The 22,628-nt window shown below is 41.7% G+C and overlaps 2 protein-coding genes across 3 annotated transcripts in view; both read right to left on the reverse strand.

Moving 5' to 3' along the window:
- The window catches only part of snx19a (sorting nexin 19a), a 31,960-nt gene extending 11,072 nt beyond the window's left edge, over positions 1–20,888 (reverse strand). Inside the window, exons 1-9 of one of the 2 annotated variants that reach the window (XM_079417590.1) lie at positions 20,631–20,888; positions 18,735–20,284; positions 18,414–18,552; positions 17,715–17,815; positions 17,493–17,609; positions 17,278–17,366; positions 17,098–17,191; positions 16,394–16,538; positions 16,018–16,141 (exon numbers count right to left, since the gene is read on the reverse strand). In XM_079417590.1, coding sequence (XP_079273716.1) covers positions 16,018–16,141; positions 16,394–16,538; positions 17,098–17,191; positions 17,278–17,366; positions 17,493–17,609; positions 17,715–17,815; positions 18,414–18,552; positions 18,735–20,267 — 2,342 coding nt within the window. In that variant the 5' untranslated portion in view covers positions 20,268–20,284; positions 20,631–20,888. Of the gene's footprint in view, positions 1–16,017; positions 16,142–16,393; positions 16,539–17,097; positions 17,192–17,277; positions 17,367–17,492; positions 17,610–17,714; positions 17,816–18,413; positions 18,553–18,734; positions 20,306–20,630 lie in introns of both variants that reach the window. The other variant, XM_079417589.1, reaches the window with a different exon arrangement.
- A 537-nt stretch (positions 20,889–21,425) lies between these two features.
- LOC306869413 (uncharacterized protein) lies at positions 21,426–22,557 on the reverse strand. The gene is made up of 2 exons (XM_079416181.1): positions 22,496–22,557; positions 21,426–22,411 (listed from the first exon to the last, which is right to left on the reverse strand). Exon 2 carries the CDS (start codon positions 22,408–22,410, stop codon positions 21,757–21,759), a length of 654 nt encoding a protein of 217 aa, XP_079272307.1. The 5' UTR covers position 22,411; positions 22,496–22,557; the 3' UTR covers positions 21,426–21,756.
- Positions 22,558–22,628: the final 71 nt, after the last annotated feature.

Raw genomic sequence — 22,628 nt, forward strand, 5'->3', positions numbered from 1 at the left:
ATCCCACAGTCTTCTGCAAAGACATAAAAAAAAATATGGCGAGGCATAAGTTCAGATAATACAAAAACCATAAAAGCATTGGGTTATACAACAATGTGTTCTAGTACAAGTATATATACAAAAATAATAAACCTGACCCCTTGACAGACAGGTTTTTATCTAACAATCTCTGGGTCCATGTGTATGTGTGTGTGCATAAAAGAAACAGACAGAACTAGAAAGGGAAAATGAAAAAGAGAAAACAAAAACACACAGGTTCAAAAGAGAAGCTTTGTCCCAACCAATCACTTTAAAAGCACTGCTCAACGTCCTTAATGAAGTTTATCTCTTTCGGTTTTAGTCAAAATCTATCACAGTTTCCACAAAATTCTAAGCAGCACAACTGTTTTCAACAATGACAATAATAATAAATATTTCTTGAGCAGCACATCAGCATAGGCTGATTTCTGAAGGGTCATGTGATGCTGAAGACTGGAGTAATGGCAGCTAAAAATTCAGCTTTGCCATCACAGGATTATTTTAGATTTTAAAAATATAATAAAATATCAAACAGTTCAACTGTAAATAAGTAAATACAATCAGTATGGTCAGTGAACAATACCAGATCGCACACTTGTGCATAGGGCAATAGTGTAAATGAAACAGAATGATGGGGAATTCCAGACAATTGTCCCATTATTCAGGTGTATATTGTTGTATCCTGTGCTATGTTTTTACTTCTCCACTGACTGAAGAGTAAAGACAGCTGACAGAGCCACTTATCTAATTTCATTTGGCTACCTGTCAGACTCAATCAGCCCATTTTTCAGATCACCTAACAAAAAGGCAAATGTCTGGCAAATATAAAAAGACAGCTGTCTGAAAATGGCTAACTCTAAGCTAAGTTAATTATTTCTTTTGGGAACAAAGGAAGTAGCAGTCTGTACTCTGACTTTATAAGTCATACCTAAGACATCAACTATATAGTGGCTGTGTCCTGAGTCCCCTGCTCTACTCTCTCTACACGCATGACCGCGTGTCCTCTCACAGCTCCACATCTATTATCAAATTCGCTGATGATACTGTGGTTCTGGGCCTCATCTCCAACAATCCAACTCCAACGTTATGAGTGCATATGAATGTCCATGTTTCTGCTGTTTTGATGTCTCCTGACATGTTTTATAAAAACAGAAAAAAAGCACAACACTAGGCTGAGGAGCATCTAGGGTTTTTTAAGAGTAGGGTTTAAGTTAATGTATTTTTGATGTTTATACATTTGTAGAATGATCAGCATCAGACCACAGAATGATCTTCATTTTTATTTATTTATTTATTTAGTCATTTATCCGGCCATCTGTTCGTGACCTCAAGCTGAAGCGAACTTGGGTTCTGCAGCAGGACAATGATCCACAACACACCAGCAAATCCACCTCTGAATGGCTGAAGAAAAACAAAATGAAGATTTGGAGTGGCCTAGTCAAAGTCCTGACCTGAATCCTATTGAGATGCTGTGGCATGACTGTTTTGGAGCTGATCTAGGATTGTATTCTAAGGTGGTTCTGATTTCTCTAGCCTTCCTCTTAGTGTGTCGATTAGAACACAGGAGTGGATCAAGCGGTTAACTTCAATCAAAGGAGTTTATTGAACACTGAAGATGGATTTGGGGGGTGTATGAGGATGTGTGTATGGTGTGGTTCTACAATAAAACAGAAATATAGAAATAATCAGCATAACAATATTTGACTTCTGTATCAAAGCAAATCACATTAATGTATACAAGGTAGTAGTGTGTAAATACAATATACAGTATTGACTTTCAGTGGTAATATACACACAATCTTGCGTTGTTCTCTTTTATGCAAACATAATTGGCACGTTAAACTGACAGTGCCCAAATACTTGCAATAAACCTCACAAGTCAGAACAATTAAGTACTCTTAAACTTATAAACTTCACCGTAATAATTACCAATGTAGCAGCATGAAACCGGATAATACTAATAGTGATAGCGTATTTGTAAACACAACTTGTGCGTGCGCTGAATGCGCTAGCATAGCCTTACATACATTTCACACGTTCAATCGCGAACAGTGGACAAATACCAAAATGTCTCCGATATGATTATTAGAAAAAACAAGAACAGTCCCTAGAGCTGAGCAGATACTCACAATTAGTCACCGACGCACACAATAACACACAAAAGGAGATTATTTCTCTCGCTCTATTCTGCTGCGTCCTGACGATGATTGACAGGTGCACTAAGCCCCGCCTTTCCAACACTGCCGCCCCCAAATTTAGTTGTAAATTTGCTCCGTGAGAAAGTGATTCAGGTTTCCTGTTGTTTGTCTTTACTTCCAGGGAGCTCATCCTCCTCAGGGATTTCAGGAAGCACAATCAGCCGAGCAATAGGCCGGGTATACGTCTTGTCCTTTATCTGGATCTCCACTGTTCTGACATGTCCATCTGCTCCCGGGTAGACTTTTGTTACTCTTCCAATCTGCCACAAGGACCGAAGTAGTTGTGGGTCAACTAACATGGCGACAGTGCCAGGTTCAATGTCAGGTGAGGATCTTTGCCACTTGCCTCTTGTCTGCATTGTTGGTAGGTATTGCCTTATGAACGCAGTCCAGAATCTGTCGGCTAATACCTGGGAGTGCCTCCATCTCCGCTTTGTGAGGAGTTCAGACTCTGGGAACACCACTTGAGGTAAGGAACCATCTGGCCGCCCCATCAGTAGGCAACTTGGTGTAACAGCATCCGGATCGGCCAGATCTGCTGAAACGTATCCTAGAGGCTTTGAATTTAGGATGGCTTCGACCTCGATCAAAACTGTCAGGAGTACTTCCTCAGACACGGTTTCTGAGCCTAAAGTGGCACGAAGAGCAGCTTTTATCGACCGGATCTCCCTCTCCCACACACCTCCAAAGTGTGGAGATGCCGGAGGATTGAAGTGGAACCTTATCCTTTGCTTGGCTAACAGCTGTTGTAGGTTTGGACTGAGTTTGCTGAAAGCTTCTCGGAGTTCAGTATCTCCACCTCTGAAATTTGTGCCTTGGTCGGAGTACAGTTCTGCAGGCTGGCCACGTCTCCCAATGAACCTTCTCAGTGCCATCAGGAAGGCGTCACTGTCCATAGAGGTTAGCAATTCTAGGTGCACAGCCCGAGTGGTGAGACACTTAAACAGGAGACCCCACCTTTTTTCCGTCCTGCGTCCCAGTCTTATTATGAAAGGTCCGAAACAGTCCATTCCTGCGGAATAGAACGGAGGCTTAAATAATCTGAGTCTTGGAGGGGGAAGATCGACCATCTTCTGAGTTGCTGGTTTTGACCTCCACTTACCACACTCGATGCATGACCTTTGGTGTTTCTTAATGGCCTCTCTGCCTCTCAGAAGCCACACTCTCCTCCGGAGCTCAGCAAAGACCCGCTCAGGTCCTGGGTGATGAAGTCTCGTGTCACAGTCCTTAATAAGCAGTTGGGTGTTAGGATGATGAGGGTCGAGTACGATAGGGTGCACTGTATGTGGGTCAAGGTCTTCTGCTCGCCTCAGTCGTCCTCCGACTCGTATGAGTTGATTTTCTGCGTCAAACTCTGGAGAAAGACATAGTAGCCGACTATCTGAGCGAACTGGCTTGTTGTTTTTCAGCAGACGATAATCCTCAGGGAAACTGTCCATCTGGATCCTTCTCAGAACAACAGTCTCTGCCTCTCTATAAGTATTAGCTGGAGGGGAATTATCCTGGGCGGCCGCCCCATGCAGTTCCTGTGCGACTGCCTCCACCAAATCTTTCCAGCTACTGTATTTCTTTCCATCGGGAATCACTGGCATGGTGATAGTTATCCCACAGAATGTTCCTCCTTTAAGTTCAGTGGTGTCTTCAGTCTCAGAAATGCGTGAGGTGGGATGAGAGGGCCACTTCTCCTGAGCTTGTAGTAGGAACTCTGGACCCTGAAGCCATCTGTTGGGGGCAATAAGATCTTGCAGGTGCTTGCCACGAGTCAGATCGTCGGCAGGGTTTCTTTCCGAATTTATGTAACGCCATTTTGCCTGGTTGGTCAACTCCTGAATCTCCGCTACCCGGGTGCCTACAAAGACCTTGTATCGGCAGGACTCGGAATGGAGCCAGTGCAGCACAATGGTGGAGTCAGTCCAAAAGGTGATTTTGTTCAAATTTAAAGTGAGCTCATTTGCAAGCAGCTTTGCCAACTGTGCACCTATCAGAGCGGCGCAGAGCTCAAGCCTCGGTATTGACTGTTGCTTTCGTGGGGCCACTCTGGATCGCGCTAGAAGAAAGGCAAGGTGGGGTTCCCCTTGGTGACCTTCTGAAAGCAGGTAAGCTACAGCCCCATATGCCTTCTCAGAGGCGTCACTGAAGATGTGGATTTCCCGTGCTATGTCAGGCTGATCCATGTATGAGGGGTTATAGCATCTGGGGAGCGTTACTTGGGGAAGATATTTAAGCTCCTCCTCCCAAGTTATCCATGCTTGCCGGAGCTCACCAGGGAGTTGTGGATCATCCCAGTCCCGGTGGGTGGCCCAAAGCTGCTGCACGATCACCTTGGCTCGGGTGGTATATGGAAGAATGACTCCAAGGGGATCGTACTGACTCGCCATCACCCGGTAAATGCTCCGCATTGTCAAAGCATTGTATGTGATAGGTCTATGTTTGAACCCTAGCTGGTCTGTCTCACAGTGCCAGCTCAGGCCCAAGGTTGACTCTCTGGCGTCAGCTTTATCTTGAGAGAGCCACAACTCCAGCTTAGTGGATCTGGCTTCAGGAGGTAGGTGACTGACAACTTCCACGACATTACTGGCCCATTGGCGGATGTCGAAACCACCAGAGGATAAGAGGGCCCGTAACTTATCCACTAGCTGACGTGCTTCTCCTGCAGAAGGTAAACTTTGTAGACAGTTGTCCACATAGAAGCATTTATCGACTGAGAATCTCACATCCTCTTCAGGAGTACTGTGCTGAGCCACATGTCGCTGGAGGGCAAAGGTTGCACAGCAGGGGCTGGATGTAGTCCCGAAGGGAAGGACTCGCCACTCATAGGTATCTGGTGGCTCATTTCGTCGCAGGTCACGCCATAGGAAACGTAACAGTGGTCTGTCCTCAGGTAGTAGTAGGACCTGATGAAACATCCCCCGTATATCTCCACTTATGGCTACACAATGCTCCCTGAACCGCAGGAGGACGCCCAGGAGAGAGGGGCTTAAAACTGGACCAGGTAGCAAGAAGTCATTAAGGCTCAGCCCCTCGTATTCAAAGGAACAGTTGAACACTAGGCGGTTTTTACCGTTGTGAGTGATCAAATGGTGTGGAATATACCATTTCTCTCCTGCAGGTCCCTGTCCCTCCTCTCGCAGTTTAACGGTAGCACCAGTCAACTCCAGCTTCTTTATCTCAGACTTATACACCTCTGCCTTCGCTGGTGTCCGAGCGAGCTGACGCTCCATTCCTCTGAGATTAGGCATGACTGCTTCTTTTGGAGCACAAAAGAAGGGAAAATCCCTCCTGCGCAATAACGGTGTTGCGTAGCGGAAGATTCCGTTGACATCGACCCGCGTAGTCTTGGCTTCCAAGAGACTGATAGCCTCTCGATCCTCCTTGGATCGGGTAGCTTGCTTCTCACAGCGGTATGGCAAGACATCGATCTGCCAAAGCCTTTCGACATCCCTCTTCAACTGTAGTTCGGAGGGGGTAAGGGACAAGAAGAGACACTGTTGTCTTGATAACTGATCTTTGAAGAGTCTTACAGGTCCCTGCAATGTCCATCCAAGCCTTGTCTGAATAGCTGCAGGTCCTCCAGCAGGGCCTAGACGAACAGGTGATATAGGGGTAATGAGGTGAGTATTGTCAGCTCCGATTAGCAGCAGTGGGCGTACTCCCTCGAAATCCTGTAGGGGTAGGTTCTTCAGGTGCTGATACTTCTCCAGGATACTCAAAGAGTAGGAATGGTCTGCAAGTCCGAGGCGTTCAGCGGTGAAGGCAGACGAAATTCCGTATAGCTTCTGTGGTTGAGTCACTGGAGAAATCTGGAAGGAGACTGAGGCTCCAGTCACAGTTTGTACCTCCTGCCGGATAGTCCGCAGAGCTAGGCTTTCTTCAGGACCATAGATTCCGAGTTTAGTTGCTGCAGGGGAAAGGAGAATTGTCCTCTCCGAACCATCATCAAGGACGGCATAGGTATCCAGGGTTTTTTCTCCGTTACGAAGCAGAATTCTAACAACCTTTAGGAGAACTTTCCTACATCCCGTAGGTCTATCTAAATACAGAGTCTCGGTCGCTGAATTAACAAGACAAGAACCTTCAGTCACGGGTTTGGAGTTGACTTCATGAAGGATCTGCAAATGCCGGCCTTTACAGATACTACATGGCTTCTTGAGGGTACACTTGGCTGCTTGGTGTGCACGCCCACAACGCCAGCAGCGGTGATTCGTTTGAATCCAATCTGTGATTTGCTGTTTATTGAAGGTCTTGAAAGTAGGGCATTGACTGAGGTAATGATCGGTCTTGTCACAATACGGACAGAAAGCTTTGGCCTGTACTTTGAGGACCCCTGAACTGGTTAATGGGATCGGAGCTGGTCCAGATGGTGGTTTAGCAGGGCCCTCGTCTGATCCATGGAGTACAGTAGTGGAACGGCCAGCAGGGTTCCCGGCTCTCCCCCAGACTGTCTTCTGCTCTACCCTCCGTTTGCGGTCTGATATCTGACTCTCACTGCTCTGACACCAGGCCTCATATTGTAACCATTCTGAGAAGTCCAGGAGGTTATACACCGCACCGGGACGACGAAACATATGTCTTCTGAACTCCGACCTCATTTCAGGAGGAAGTTTGCTTAGCAGCCTCTCCACATGCGAACCACACCTCAATTCAGCCTGTCCTTCATGGCCCAAAGTCTCCAGCATACCAACCAAGGATCTGATTTGCAAGGCGAACTTGTCAAAGCCTGTTGTGTCACCTCGTCGAATGTCAGGCGCATCCATAACTTTCGCTATCCTTCTGAGGGCTAGCTTGTACGGTTGTCCAAACCGCTCAGTCAGAGCTGCCATAGTATCCCTGTAAGGGAAAGGTGAGTTAAGATAGGAGTCAGCTACTAGACGAGCTTCATCTAATCTCAAATGATCCATCAAGATCTGATAGCGGAAGAGCTCAGTAGCATCAGGAGGTAGAAGGTTCTCAAGAGCAATCTTTAGTCTGGTAAACTCACTAGGGTCCCCTGTGGTGAAGTCTGGAATGGTTGGAGTAGGTCCGCGATAAGTGCTCTCTCTCTCACCTGGATGTAAGGTAGAAGCTCTGTGCCTAGGCGTCTGATACCCAGGTCTCCTTTGCTCATCGCTTTCATGAAGGGGAGGCAGGTGGGCAGCTCTAACAGGCTCAAACTTCTGCTCCGGATACCAGCTTGGATCATGAGTATAGTTACTGTAGTCGATAGGTGGCGGCGCTAATCGGCGGGTAGTTGGTCGGACAGAGTCATCGGGATAGTTAGCAGGAATGGAATCTGGATAATTAGGAGGCTGAACTGACTGTGTGACTTCCCGTTTGGCTGGCAGTTCCGTCTGTATGTGGTCTCTCATCACTTGCAGCTCACTGAGCAGCTTACCCAGGAAATCTACCAACACATGCTCTCTCTGCGACTCCTCAGCATTCTTCTCTGGTCGTCGGGGCAAAGCAGAATGATCTCTATAACTCACAATCTGCTTGGGGTTAGGTAATGAGCTACAATCATCTTCATGGGATGAAAGAACTGAGGTTACTGGTGCAGCGATTGTACTGGCCAACGGCAATGCCTGACTGATGGCAGATGAATGAGGAAGTGGCATTGGAAGAGACTCGGAGCACACCAGAGATTGATTAGGCCTGTGTGAGGTATTAACGACAGTTTTTGGAGATGACTGACACCCAGTCTCTTCCCAAGGCCGGTGAAATGGTGAAGACTGAGCAGGTTGAGTAGATGGCATGGAAGCTCTAGACTGTGACGCTTGCTGTCTTTCATAAGAACGCTCTCCGTCGAAGGCAGCCAGGGGCCACTCATCGACCACTTGCCATGAATACTGACTCACCGGACTGGAAGCTCTGTCAGATGGGGAGGGAGAAATCTTGGCAGCGTCTGAGGTGCCACCTCTCCATGGCTCCTCTGCAGCGTGATGCAGTGTAGGCGTACTGACTGGTCTACGACGTGTGGCTGTGAGATCGTAGTCCTCAAGGTAAACGGGAGGATGAACATGACGTTTAGGTCTGGCACCTTCAGGATTCACCCCTTCTGGTTGCATATTAGGGCTGATAGATCCTCTGGATCCAAGAGCAATGGCTGAGATCCGGCTCGAAGGACCAATTTTGTTTTGGAGCTGATCTAGGATTGTATTCTAAGGTGGTTCTGATTTCTCTAGCCTTCCTCTTAGTGTGTCGATTAGAACACAGGAGTGGATCAAGCGGTTAACTTCAATCAAAGGAGTTTATTGAACACTGAAGATGGATTTGGGGGGTGTATGAGGATGTGTGTATGGTGTGGTTCTACAATAAAACAGAAATATAGAAATAATCAGCATAACAATATTTGACTTCTGTATCAAAGCAAATCACATTAATGTATACAAGGTAGTAGTGTGTAAATACAATATACAGTATTGACTTTCAGTGGTAATATACACACAATCTTGCGTTGTTCTCTTTTATGCAAACATAATTGGCACGTTAAACTGACAGTGCCCAAATACTTGCAATAAACCTCACAAGTCAGAACAATTAAGTACTCTTAAACTTATAAACTTCACCGTAATAATTACCAATGTAGCAGCATGAAACCGGATAATACTAATAGTGATAGCGTATTTGTAAACACAACTTGTGCGTGCGCTGAATGCGCTAGCATAGCCTTACATACATTTCACACGTTCAATCGCGAACAGTGGACAAATACCAAAATGTCTCCGATATGATTATTAGAATAAACAAGAACAGTCCCTAGAGCTGAGCAGATACTCACAATTAGTCACCGACGCACACAATAACACACAAAAGGAGATTATTTCTCTCGCTCTATTCTGCTGCGTCCTGACGATGATTGACAGGTGCACTAAGCCCCGCCTTTCCAACAATGACCTTAAAAAGGCGGTTCATGCTTGAAAACCCTCCAATGTGGCTGAATTACAACAATTTTGCAAAGATCCTCCACAGCACTGTAACAGACTCATTGCAAGTTATCGCAAACGCTTGATTGCAGTTGTTGCTGCTAAGGGTGGCCCAACCAGTTATTAGGTTTAGGGGGCAAGCACTTTTTCACACAGGGCCATGTGGGTTTGGATTTAGTTTTCCCTTCATAATAAAAAACTTTGTTCAAAAACTGCATGTTGTGCTAACTTGTGTTATCTTTGATTAATATTTAAATTTGTTTGATGATCTGAAACATTAAAGTGTGACAAACATGCAAAAAAATAAAAAATCAGGAAGGGGGCCAACACTTTTTCACACCACTGTAAGTCTGTGGTAATGAATTTAGGTAAAGGGGTGCAGAGCCAGTGGTGATTCTGTAGGCAAACATTAATGCCTTGAATTTAATGCGAGCAGCTATTGGTAGCCAGTGCAAATTGATGAACAGAGATGTGACGTGTGTTCTTTTCGGCTCATTAAAGATTAATCTCGCAGCGGCATTTTGGATTAATTGTAGAGGTTTAATAAAATTGTCTGGAAGACCTGTTAAGAGAGCATTGCAATAGTCAAGTCTGGACAGAACAAGAGACTGAACAAGGAGTTGTGTTGCATGTTTCGAGAGAAAGGGCCTGATCTTCTTAATATTGTATAATGCAAATCTGCAGGATCGGGCAGTTTTAGCAATGTGGTCTGAGAAATTCAGCTTATCATCAATCACAACTCCAAGGTTTCTGCTGTTTTTAAAGGAGTAATGGTAGATGAGCCTAACTGGAAGGTGAGATTGTGATGAAGCGATGGGTTTGCTGAAACTACAAGCAGTTCTGTCTTAGCTAGGTTGAGTTGAAGGTGATGGTCCATCATCCAGCAAGAAATGTTAGACACGCTGAGATGCGAGCAGCTATCGTCGGATCATCAGGATGGAACGAGAGGCAGAGTTGAGTGTCATCAGCATAGCAGTGATATGAAAAGCCATGTTTCAGAATGACAGAACCTAGTGATGCCATGTAGACAGAAAAGAGAACTGGTCCAAGAACTGAGCCCTGAGTATGTGTACACTGACATGACAGCATTTTCTTGAGTATGTGTTGATCTACTGGGACCTGCTCATTTGACCTGTGATTTTACAGTTACTGTGTAAGTGAGTTCATGCAGTAAGTCATCTACATCTGTTCAAAATTATTTCCAGCAAATCTGGAAAGTGTCAGCCAAGAAAGGTCTGCCAACAGTGGACTAATACTATTAAGTGAAGAAATCTTTTCATAACATTGCATTTTTTTAAATGGAAATTGTTTACAGAAGAGCATCATTTTCAGTACATCACAAGCTCTCAGGAACCCCCAAATACGGTCAGATCTTCTCTTTACAAATGAATCTATGATTAATCTACTAGACATGCACATGATGGAGTTCTCAGAAATAGGTTTAATTAATTGGCATAATGCAACATCAAAACAGAATGAAAACATCAAAACAGATGATTTCCACACACACAGACCATAAGGACCAAACAGTATTCAGCCAAGATGCTCTAGTGGTGACATGAGGTCTGCTGCAGAAATATACAACCCACTGTGGTGTTTATGCCACCACATTTAATGGGCATCTCCAAATCCAGCGACTGGACGAAACAGGATCTAGTCAGCACTGAAATCAAAAAGGCCAATCCATCCTAACCCAGTGACTTCATAGTAATGTCAGTGTACACAGCAAGAACATTCCCGGCCCACGTTTGGTTTGCAAGTGCAAAATGTGGCCTGTGTGGGCATTTGTCTGTAGGCCAGTAAACTGCACAGTATATTCTACAAAACATGGAATTTCAACTGGAAGTACAAGCCTTTACCTATTGGGGTTGTGCACTGGCTAAAATCACTAGGCTGGTGATAAAAATCCACAATTGCAAGGTATGAAGCCCAGCTGTGACATATAAAGCCTTACTGGGAGATGTAAAGTTATATATGAAAAACTGTGAAATATTCTGATTTCTGAAACAAACTGTCTTTTATAGGTTTTAGAGCAACAATAACTTTGTCAACAAACTATCAGCCATCAGTGCCGGCCCGTAACTGAAGTGGTGACAGATCTTTTCTTCTGTATTGTGACATAGATCTGAATGAAACAGACTATTGAAAAAGGGAAAAAAGTGTAGGGCAGGAATCGTTTGTTGATTAGATAGCAGCAAGCTGGCTGAATGTGAGCTTGCAATCAATTGTAAGAATGCAGTGGAGATTTAATTAGAAATTACGAGGTCAAAAAATAAAATATGCACAGTTGATCATTCATAATAATATCAATAGCATGCATTAAGAAAACAGATATGGTGAATATTTATTTCATGCTGACTTTAAGCAAGGCATTTAATGCCATGCCACTTACAATTATGCTTACTTATCAAATAATCATGTGTGTGCCTGTAATATTCTAACATTCAAGCAAGTCAGAGACTATGATCACTGTCTTTTTTTGTGTATCAGCACTCTTCTACAGTACATGTCCAAAGCATGAAGAGTGTGTGCTGAGGCCAAGGCACACCACACACATTGAGCACACAGAGAAGGAAGCAAATGGACCAAAACCGTTACATAATAACCCTGTTTGAAGATGTTCCATCCCCAGTGATGCCAATACCGTACATGCTTTGAACCACAGAGAGCCATAAGTTCCAAGATTACTGTCCAGCTAAGCACCAGAGAAACTCCCCAGTTCTGGAACAGTCAACAGAAAGCTTTCATGATTATTCGGTGGCAAGCTGATCCACTTGAACGAATAGCTGTTGGGGGAGCAATGATTCAGTTTGAAACCCGACAGATAAGACACACTCGCTAACAGTTTGAAAACGGTTGACCAAACTAAACAAACACATAACTGGCAAATGGTGAAATTGGTCTTCACACATGATATATGTGAAGCAGACATACGAACAGAATGTCCTGAAGTGCCTGTGAGCTGGCGATAATAGTGGAGATATAAAACAGCTATCGCTATTTTACAAGGCCAAGATGCTGACATAAAGATGAGACTAAAGACGACCTCAGTCCCTAATCCCAGTCACACTTTTTAAGTCAAAATCCATCACGGCAAAGCTCCTAAAATGACTGTTAGAGAAAAGGCGAGCATTACCATATGTCTGGCCAACTTTGTCTTGGCTTTCAAGGAGACAGGATGGAGAGAGAAGGTCAGTGAAGCTTTAATATTTGTTGCCTGTTTCCATATTATTAGAAGTTTCCAGAACTCCAGGTCACAATGACATGCTGTGCTGAAGTTTGTACTTGACAGTCAAATGTTTACCAGATGGAGTCAGGAGTGATTGAAGACATGAGTAAGTACATTTTTATAACTAATAAATATATGCATTTTATGTGTTATGGAAAGAACTTAAATAAAAAAAATATATATATAAAAAATGTAATTGATTGCTGCTTACAATAATTGTATATGGGGGCAAATAAAAGTGAAAGAATGCCCTGCTCAAAGCAACTGCATATTTTCAGGAACAAATGCAACATTGTTATATATTCAGAGTTTCAAAGAGCACTTCCCTGTCAATCTTCAGCACTAAAGCAAAAGAAATCATATTTTACCTGAACATGAATTAGATGGATACCGAATGTGATGCAATAAAAAGATGATGTCCCGCAAAAAATGGCAAGAAGTATCTTTATATAGAGAAGGCCTGGTCCTTTTAATGAATAGTTCAAAAAGAAGAGCTACCAGTTTGAATTGGTCAAGTCATGAATTACACTAGCACAAAAACAGAATTCAGGACATTGCATCTGTTTATATTCAAATCCTGTCGATACATTACTGTGTGCAGGTATTCCTATAAACACACCTATAAACCAGTACTCAATTACCGGTCAAGCAAACTGAGCAACTGACCTCTGCATCAACACTTCATACATTTAAAACCCAACATCTAAACTACCACTCACCCCAAATCCAGCACCAGAACATTCTGTGCACCTCTTTCACAGGAAGTATTTCTCTAAAACTGCAGCAATCCTAATAATACTTGGTATCATCTGTTGTACTGACCCCAAAGCACATGGAAAAAACATGCCAGAGTAATTGCACATGGAATAGTTAAGACGATGTCATGCGTAAAAAATAGCTTTAGATTCAGCTGACATAAGATGCTGATTTTAGCCACACTAATTAACACCTGTCCTGTTCTGGTGATGTCATACAGACAAGGGCAGCATCAACTGTCACATCATTTAACAGACATAAGGCCCATCCTAATATAACCTTCCAGAAAAACAAGTTTGGCTTATGTGTATCGCGTTTTAATAAGGGCGAGGCCAAAATTCTAACTTTATCCCAAACCTAAATACGGCAATGCGAGAAACACATGCTCAAAGTGACCAGACAAGGCCTCAAGGAGAATTGCAGACACATGGCCTACTTATTTAATGAAGCACTAAAATCTGAGCATATATTATCTTACAAATTCAAACCAAACTATGGCTAGCTAACCTGCATGAATTTCTTATTGCTGTTTCTTATTGCATTCAAAAGGGATATATATTTTCCTCAGATCATGCATTTTCTAGGAACTGAACCCACTACTTGCAGTATTTAATCATAAAAAAGGACAAAGTAATGGAGTGTGTCCACATGCACAGTCTTACATCATTTATACTTAATAACCAGAAAAAGTCATAATAAATGCCTCATATTGTTCTTGTATCAAATAAAGCTATTGAACTATAGCAAAAACCAAACAGCAGAAGATGTTTGCATGAGAAATTTTTGATGACAAAAAAAAAAACGAGTAAAAATTGATAACACTTTACTTGAATCCTTTAAACGGATTATTAATGCATTAATTATCAATGCCTGCAATGCACCTTATAATGCATTGTATGATCTCATGAATATTTGTAATACATTATAATACTTATCAATTCATTGTTACACCTTATGAAATTATAATGCATTTAAACCAATTTCAGATGGAACAAGGAATCTGCAGATAATATAATTCCTTTTAACTTTGTTTACAACAATATCTAATTCATTATAGTATATATTATGAATACCCTTACAATGGATCATACATATGGGCCTCAAGTAACAATTTCACAATCTTGTGTAAATGTGGTTTTCTTGCATTGTCAGATTTGGAGAATCGTAAACTCATTTTTGAAAGTACATGCATTTTGTATTGACTTTGTGATGTTAACATTTATAGTATTATTAAACACCATGAATAAATAAAGATTTTACAGACAAGATAAAAAAAGAATTCAGCAGTATATTTTGATTCTGTACTTGTTAAACCAATAAACAACCTTTCTCTGACTACTCGGAGAGAAACAAATAAAACATCATTTGTAGCTGAAGTTGTGTTGGAAAACATAGGCCTGCTGAAAGCACTGATGGAGGATATTTCACTGTGCGTGCAACAAATATTAACACTGGCACGAGGAGTGAGGTACTCTGGGGAAGCGACGGCACATGCTGTAAAAATGCTGTAATCCTTGGGAGGAAGACATGAGCTCACAGGAAGTGTGAACACACCCACATGCATTGTTATGATTCTTCCTTTTAGAGTAAGAAACACCATCAAGTTCAACAGGTGAACAGATAATACAGCTTACCAGCTGGCAGCGTTACAGTCTCAGGAAATGTACTTGCCTATTCTCGCTGGGCCACTGAGTACAAAAAGACTACTTTAAAGTCAACGCCCATTTATCAAACATAACCACCTGTGTATTTCTTTTTTTAAAACTTGTGTAGACCAGATAACAATCTGTTACCTTACATGAGACAGCTTGTAGGGTGCTGAGATTGTTGCCTTATCTACAATAAATAACAATCATTTAACCAAAGGACTCATTAATCTTGGGACCATACGGGAAACGGCCTGTGAGGTCTTTTCACAACATGCTGCTATTTTTTTGCCATCACTTCTCTAACTGCTTATGACAGCTTACATATGGTCTGGCTCACACAAATGACGCAAGCCTCTTGAACCAGATGCAATCCTGTTGAATAGCTCACTGGCCAGTTATCATCCAGCCTGCTGCCGTCCAATCACTTCGCCACTCATTTACTTCTAATTGGGTGGAACGCAGCACATGCACGAGAAGCTCTGCTTTCCGTGCTTCTAAGAAATTATTTTCCTTTAAAGTTTGATAGAGACTTGTGCAGAGGGATAAATTGACAACCATTAATGAGCAGCCTCGCCCAAAACATGTGTTGATTTGCATAATGTTAAACATAATTTTAACATGACCCTGCTGTTGTTCAATTGTTTTCTCATAGAATGGCTCAGCAAGGGTCTTGTGAAATAAAATTCAGTGTGAAAAATACTACTATAATTTCATATTAGGTCACCACAATGTCACTTAAACAGACTTGTCTCCAAAGCCAGCATGATGGGATACAGTAATGTCAGGGTTATTACATCACAAGCTTCAATGTCTTGATTTTGCTTTGAGTCATGTACAATCTCTAATGTTAATTAAAAATGCACAATATTACTCAAATTTAACAATGCACTGTTTAAAGGGACAGTCCGGCAAAAAATCTTAATTCTTAATTCAATTTATTCAGCTTAATGTCTTTCTAAACCTGTGTGACTTTCCTCCTTCTGTGGAACATAACAGAAGCTATTTTAGAGAATGTTTGTAACCAAACAGTTTCGATTCATATACAATGAAACCAAAACGGTTGAAACAACATGAGGAAATGATGACAGAATTTTCATTTTTGGATGGACTGTCCCTTTAAATCTGAACAGTGAAAGTGATTACTGGCCATTAATTAGTAGTTTGATCAGTGCATTTACACACAAGGAGGACTATAAAGGATACACCACTAAAATGACCATTAAAATTCCCTTAACTGCTAAGAGAGTTGTCAAATGATTGTACCTCACCTTTCAATAAAAGTGCCAAAGAGCAGTCTGATGGTTTTCTGGATGTTTTCTGTACACAGCCAGCTCCACTGGTCCTTCATCAGCAAACACAAGATATTCAGAGCGATATCTGCCAGGGCAGTGTCTGCACCATCACAAACACACAGCAGTTTGAAACATCCAAATATGATTGTATCATTAGATTGTATCAGATATATGCTTTGATTTCACATAAAATAATTAAAACTATAACAAGTTGTAGTTCATCAACACTATACTGCCCTCTCCAGTTTTTTCGGGTGTACAACAAGTTCCTTGTCACATTATCAGAATGTGCATTTGAGTATTTAAAACAAGAGTTTCAAGCTCTGGCTTTTAAAGTTCTTGGTTGATCTACCTGCTCCTCTTCCTCTTTTTTCAACAGATCTCTGCTCTCTCGTGAGTCCTCCTCCTGCATAATGACTCTTGACACCCCTGTCCATCTGCTTCTCCTGTTCCTCCACAAACCCCTCCAGATCTGACAGGGAGAAACCTCGAAGAACCTACAGAAAGAGATGAAAAGAGATGCGTTTGCCATAAACACACTGGGAATACAATATGAGCCAGTTACTGGGAGTACTTAATCAGGATCCTGGGGTACTTTGACTGACTGAGCTGAATAATGACGCTATTGTTTTGCCACAGCTGCTTTACTGCAGAAAGTCAGAGCAAGTCTGCAGATTTTGGCCTTTCAGAGTTGACAGGTTTCACAGAAAAGCAAATAGTGTAATGATGGCCACAGGCTCTGATTTTTTTTTTAGCTTCAATGGGTGGACATCACACATGTTTGATATTTTGAGCAATAAGTAATAACCCTGCCATTCTCAACACAATGCTTCAATATTATATTAATTATTTATGTTTATGTTCAGGTTGCATGGAAAGACTGCAAATTACTACAGTAGTCAACATTTGAAATGTATCAAAACCTTTCATCGAAGTTGTCTTAAAACCAAAACAATACCCGTTCTTGTCTTAGGACAACTTTGATTCACTTTTTTGATCCACTTCAAATGTTGACTACTGCATTTATGTGGCTTTTGCATGATATGAAAGACTCACTGAGCAGCGTTCACTGAAAGAGTACGTCACTTTAGGTTGCAGGCTTGGAACGTTAAGAGTAGGAGCTATTTTACTGGAGAATCTCAGACGGGGTCTGAAATATGAAAGGACAGTTTGTGAAATTAGAAACAATAGGAATACTGCCTTGACTTATGTGATCTAAGTTTCATATATTCTAACTTTCTTTGTGGGTCTCCTTCTTCTGTGGGGCTCTGGGGTTCTGAGCGTGGAAATGCAGTCTTCAGAGTGTCCACTATGTTCTCCACCATCTATTTATATGGGAAACATGTCATACAGATAAACAGGCAAAAACAAACAGAAATGTCACACTAAAAGTCTTTCTATACATTAAAAGGAATTTAAGTACAGTATGTCATGTCCCATGATGGAGTGACCTTGTCTATGCGTGAACTTGACGGCTTCTTCTGGAAAGCTTCAGTGGCATCAGTGTTGAGGGCAAGAAATGCATGCACCTCCTCACTGTTAGCTGCCTCTGGGATGGTGCACAGTTTCTGCAGGAGTCGACAAGGAAGTTTGAAAGAGAATAAGCCTAGGGTTTTACATAAAAGTCACATTTCATCTGCCCAAAGTTTTATCAGTGAAGGGAAATCTCTTACCCTGAGGAATGATTCCAGTTGGCTTCTCCTAGCTTCCACTTTGTCTGTGTCTAGGTTGCTGAAGGGAAGGTCTGGGAAGAGTTTCTTTGGACCTTTGACATCTTAAATTTGAGCACACATTTTTAATATGGATTAATGTTGAGATCTCAGTACAGCATGTATAGATATTAAATGTTTACATTAACAATGTTTGCCATTTAAAAGGTTTAAGACTTCAGTGTACTGCCCTGATGACAAGCTAAAAGTACAAAAATACAGTAAAAACAGTAATATCATAAAATATTAATATATATTTTAATATATTACAATGTAACTCATTCCTGTGATGGCAAAGCAGCCATTACTTCACTCTTCAGTGTCACATGATCTTTCAGAAATCATTCTAATTTGCTGAGGAAACAATTGCTCAGGAAATAATTCAGATTATTATCAAGGTTAATAACAGTTGTGCTGCTTAATATTTTTGGGGAAACCATTATACATTCTTGCACGATTCTTTGTTGAAAAGAAATTTCAAAAGAATAGCAAAAAAAATCTTAATGACCCCAAACGTAGGCAGTGTATATTACTTCTTACTATGCAATTCTAACAACATGTACTAATTAGGTCTAATACTATATAGCCCAATATAAAATGTGTTTATGTTTAACATTATGTGACTCAAATAGCTTATGTTATTGTCGTTTAAAAATGTCTTACTTTTTATCACCTTCCTGAGATCCGGCCTTTCCTCCAAACGGGTCTGCAGATTGAGGAACTCACTGTAGCGCCGGTTCACCATATGATATACAACAGGCTGATCAGACTTCGAACTCTCTGAATCTCCAGCAGTTCCATACTACGAACACACACAAAACACCATTGTAAACACAATTAATACTGAATTAGTAAAACAGGTAAAGAAAATGCCCCCCAAAAATTGCTTTTCATGAAATGCACTGATTCCAAGTTGTGTTCCAAATTAAATACAATAAAGGAAATGTCTTCCTGTAATTTCTGACATGTTTCTGAGAATCTTACCTTTATAGTGTAAAGTGTATAAGGATGAGTGCTGTTGCTTCTTTGCTCTTTGGCTGTGCTGATCCCAGTGATTTGCAAGTTCTGAATAGTTACCGGTCCCTCTAGATTTCCCAAGTTATCGAAAACTAACGAGTCCAGACCAAGGCTTCTGGGGATGGAGTTTGATGCGTAAGTCAGGGGTTGGACTGGACACTCTTCCACTGATGCAGGCTCTGAAATGATCACATTTTGTCTGAAACATTTCCCCAAAACACCCAACGTGTCCTCCTCCAGACAAACCAGGCCACAAAAGTCTGAGGGAGACATGCAGTCACAGAAGTTCTCATCATCTGAGTCTGTTGGTTTCAAAGACTCACTAGATATCTTTCTCTCATCTGAAGAGGGTGAATCAAGGTCGTAGTCAGTGTGTCTATAGAGGCGGCTGGTGCGGTAAGGAGATCTGAGCAGTTCGGCTGTACTTTGGGTCATTCTTTCTGGAAAAAGAATGCTGGAATTTCTTGTCCCCTGATCATTTTCATCAGAGGACCACTGACTCTGGAAACTTGTTTCAGATGAATCATGAAGGGGGGCAGTGGATACAGACCAAGCTGTCTGCATGCTGGAGGTTTCAGGACAGTTGAAAGTAACTGGGGAGTCACAATCCCAGAAGCTGCCAACAAATTCGTCTTCGTCTTCTGGAGGTGTTTGCTGTGGGCTTGGTTCTTCTTTGTCAGTGCATTGGGTGAACACATCTACAATGGTCTGGTTTAGCCAATCTGGATTGGATATTCTTGCCACGAGAGGCAGAACAACATTGCAGGTGATGAGCTCTCCCACCATGTACCGGCCTGTTCTTGTTTCCAAGTGAGATTTGGGAATAAGGACGTGCATGAGGAGATCTACCAGTGCTCTGGTGTAGCAGAGCTGGTTAGCTGGGCCAGTCAGGGCAGGGTGAGGCAAATCACCTCTACTGTACAATCTCCATAGTTTTTGTGAATTTGAAAACATTTGGTCAGACTCTTCTTGCAGTATGGGCTGGAGTTCCTTGGCTTGGCTAAAGCTCTGCAGATGGCATCCGCAAAGCTCTAGAACCCTCTGGGCCAGCGCTCTCCGGTCCACCTGCTTTGCCCTCCTCTTCAGTTCAGCGGCCGCCTCCAGCATGGCGTCCCTCACCTCCCATTCGAACTCATCCCCTCCTTTAGAAACAGAACTGCAGTACCAGGATGACACAAAGTCCCGCACAGCCTTGTCCACGGCACTCTGAATCTCCCAATCCAGTCTTTGCTCACTCTCTGAGGTAGTGTGAACTTCAGGGGACTGACGCAGTGGCAGAAAGTGCTCCAAATGAAGGAGGCTGTTGGCATCCAAAGCGACACGAGATCCCAGCCATCCACCCAGCACGACCAACAAACTGGTGAAAATGCACAGCAGCCACACATTCACCAGAAGATGGAACAGAACTAACCATGCAATCAAAACTACAACTCCAAGAATGCTCCTCTGCCCCAGTAACTCAGAGAAACTCCAAAGATTTGGATTGGCAGCACCAGGCATTTTGTCACATCTGAGATCTTAAATTGGAAAGAGATGGACTGTTGAATAAATTAATTATAGTAATTAAATATAATGTAACATGAAAGCACGTAAAATGTGTTACAAAATAAAATACAAAATGTTAACATCTCAACACGAAGGACAAGCAAGATCTTGTTTTTCAGATAAACATTTAGCTTTAATCTCTTTATTGCATATCTCGTGGCAGATCGTAATAAAATTATTACGTATCATTTAGATTGTATTTAGATCCGTCTAAAATATAATAATTCAAAATAATTAAATAGCCTAATATTTAATAATTTAAGTCCCTTGTATTGCCATGAACTACAGTATTATCATATTTAAATCTGATATACTCACCAATAGAAGAAAAAAAATGTTTTGAGGGGAAATGTACTGTTTCAGCGAGGTAGTGCGCAAATGAGAGGTCACAGTTCCTGATGATAATTAAATCATCCGTGAATGAAACAGTCTTCTTCAATGCACATCGTCAGGTAGATGCGCCCAAAAGCTGTCTATGAGATGGTAAGTATGCCATTATTATCATTTAAATGGTGTTTGCATCGCATGTCGTTGCTATCGACGTTTGCAGTCTGTCTAATCTACTTGACTCTAATCAGATTATCATCTAACAAATTGTCCACAACAGACGAGATTTGAATCGTTAAACCCTGACTGAACAGCGCCCTCTACTGCAGTCGCAGTAAATTACAGAGCCAAAAACATGACCATGCTTTTTTCCTGTTCAATAGGTGATAAATGGTAATCAATTAAAACAGTTAGTGAGGATTTTTTATAGCATATATATATATATATATATATAATTATTTGAAAAATAAAAAAATTATATATATATATATAATTTTTCTATTTTTCAAATCTCCATTAAAACGAAAAAACAATCGGTTTATTTACATTTATATTTTAGGCCTAATGAAAAATCATTGTAAACTTGAAATAGCCTCCTAAATATTTGTAGACGAATTGCAAGAATGAGCAGTTGAACAAGAATGTATAAGATCATTACAAATGTTTAAAATCCTAAGTGCAATAAAAATACAGCATTGCCTACAATCTAGTAGTTTTAATGTATCTTGAATGTAGTTGTTTTTTGTTTTATTTTGTTGTTTTTTTTCAAAAAACGAGCAGCAAAGTGTGAAATAGAGATTTTTAGTGATTTAAGTGGCACCACAGAAAAATAAAAAATAAACAAACACCAGAGACAATAAATGTTCGAAATAGAGGTGTATTATATAATTTAACAGATCAGTTCATCATAATACTCTCTCAGTCTCAGCTTAGGCTACATAATGTGAAACAATTAACATTTGAATTGATAATGAAACTTTCAACTCTGTTAACACGATTACAATCAACAGAGAGATAAATGACAGCATTTTGTCTACATATATTAAATAGGCTACACAAATTAACACAGAGGTCTGGGGACCTTTTTATGTTCATAACCTGAAAGATACAGGGTGAGTTACACGGTGCCTCTTTCTAAACCTTCTGCTTTTTTACACACATGTTTTCCCTGGAAAGGGCAGATGTCTTCCTGGCACTCCCAGCACGGCTGAATATCATGGCCATCAGAAGCGTCGAGATGGCACAGATCGCAGCCTTCAGTTTTCGTCTTTCTGCGAATCATCCGGCGAAGCTCCTTGCGTTTAGTGTCATCCACACAGCACGCCACGTCAACCACGCTGATGCGCTTGGGGTCCCACACGCAGTCCTCCTCGCGACCAGACTTGATGGTGGAGATGTTGCTGTTTGGTGGAACCCACGCGCAGTCGTACCCGTTGCTGTGCCACGATTGCTGGAGAGGATTATTGTCAGAGTCTATTTTCTTCACTTTTCCCACACGCACCCTCAGTTTGAAAACGACTTTGTCCTTCTTGTCAGTATTAAGCGGGTAACATTTGGCTTTATCAATGTTACGACTGACATAAACCCCGGGGCCCAGCATTCCCTTTTTAGAGGGTTCAAATCCTTTATCAATGATGGTTTTGGCGTTTGTCAAATGTGTGCCGTGGAACATTGTATATATTCGGCCTGACTTCGGTTCCTGGTTCTCGGACAGCGATTTACTCCTGTCTGTAACCGCTTTCCAGCCACAGAAAGACACTCCTCTCTCCATTCTAAGATTGAATGCGAAGATTAAATTGGTATTAACATCCACTAAAACAACGTTTTATGTTTTAAATCTACTCATATGTGCTCACCTCCTTCAAGATCTTCTATGCCACCCGGTAACTTTCTACTTTCGATTTCGTTGCATAAGAAAAAAAGAAGGGGAAAAAAACGCGAGATTTCCTTTTGTTATCGTCTATAGGCTTACCGTAAAACAAGCCGTGT

This window comes from Barbus barbus, assembly GCF_936440315.1.
Source record: "Barbus barbus genome assembly, chromosome: 5".
NCBI classification, from domain to species: Eukaryota; Metazoa; Chordata; class Actinopteri; order Cypriniformes; family Cyprinidae; genus Barbus; species Barbus barbus.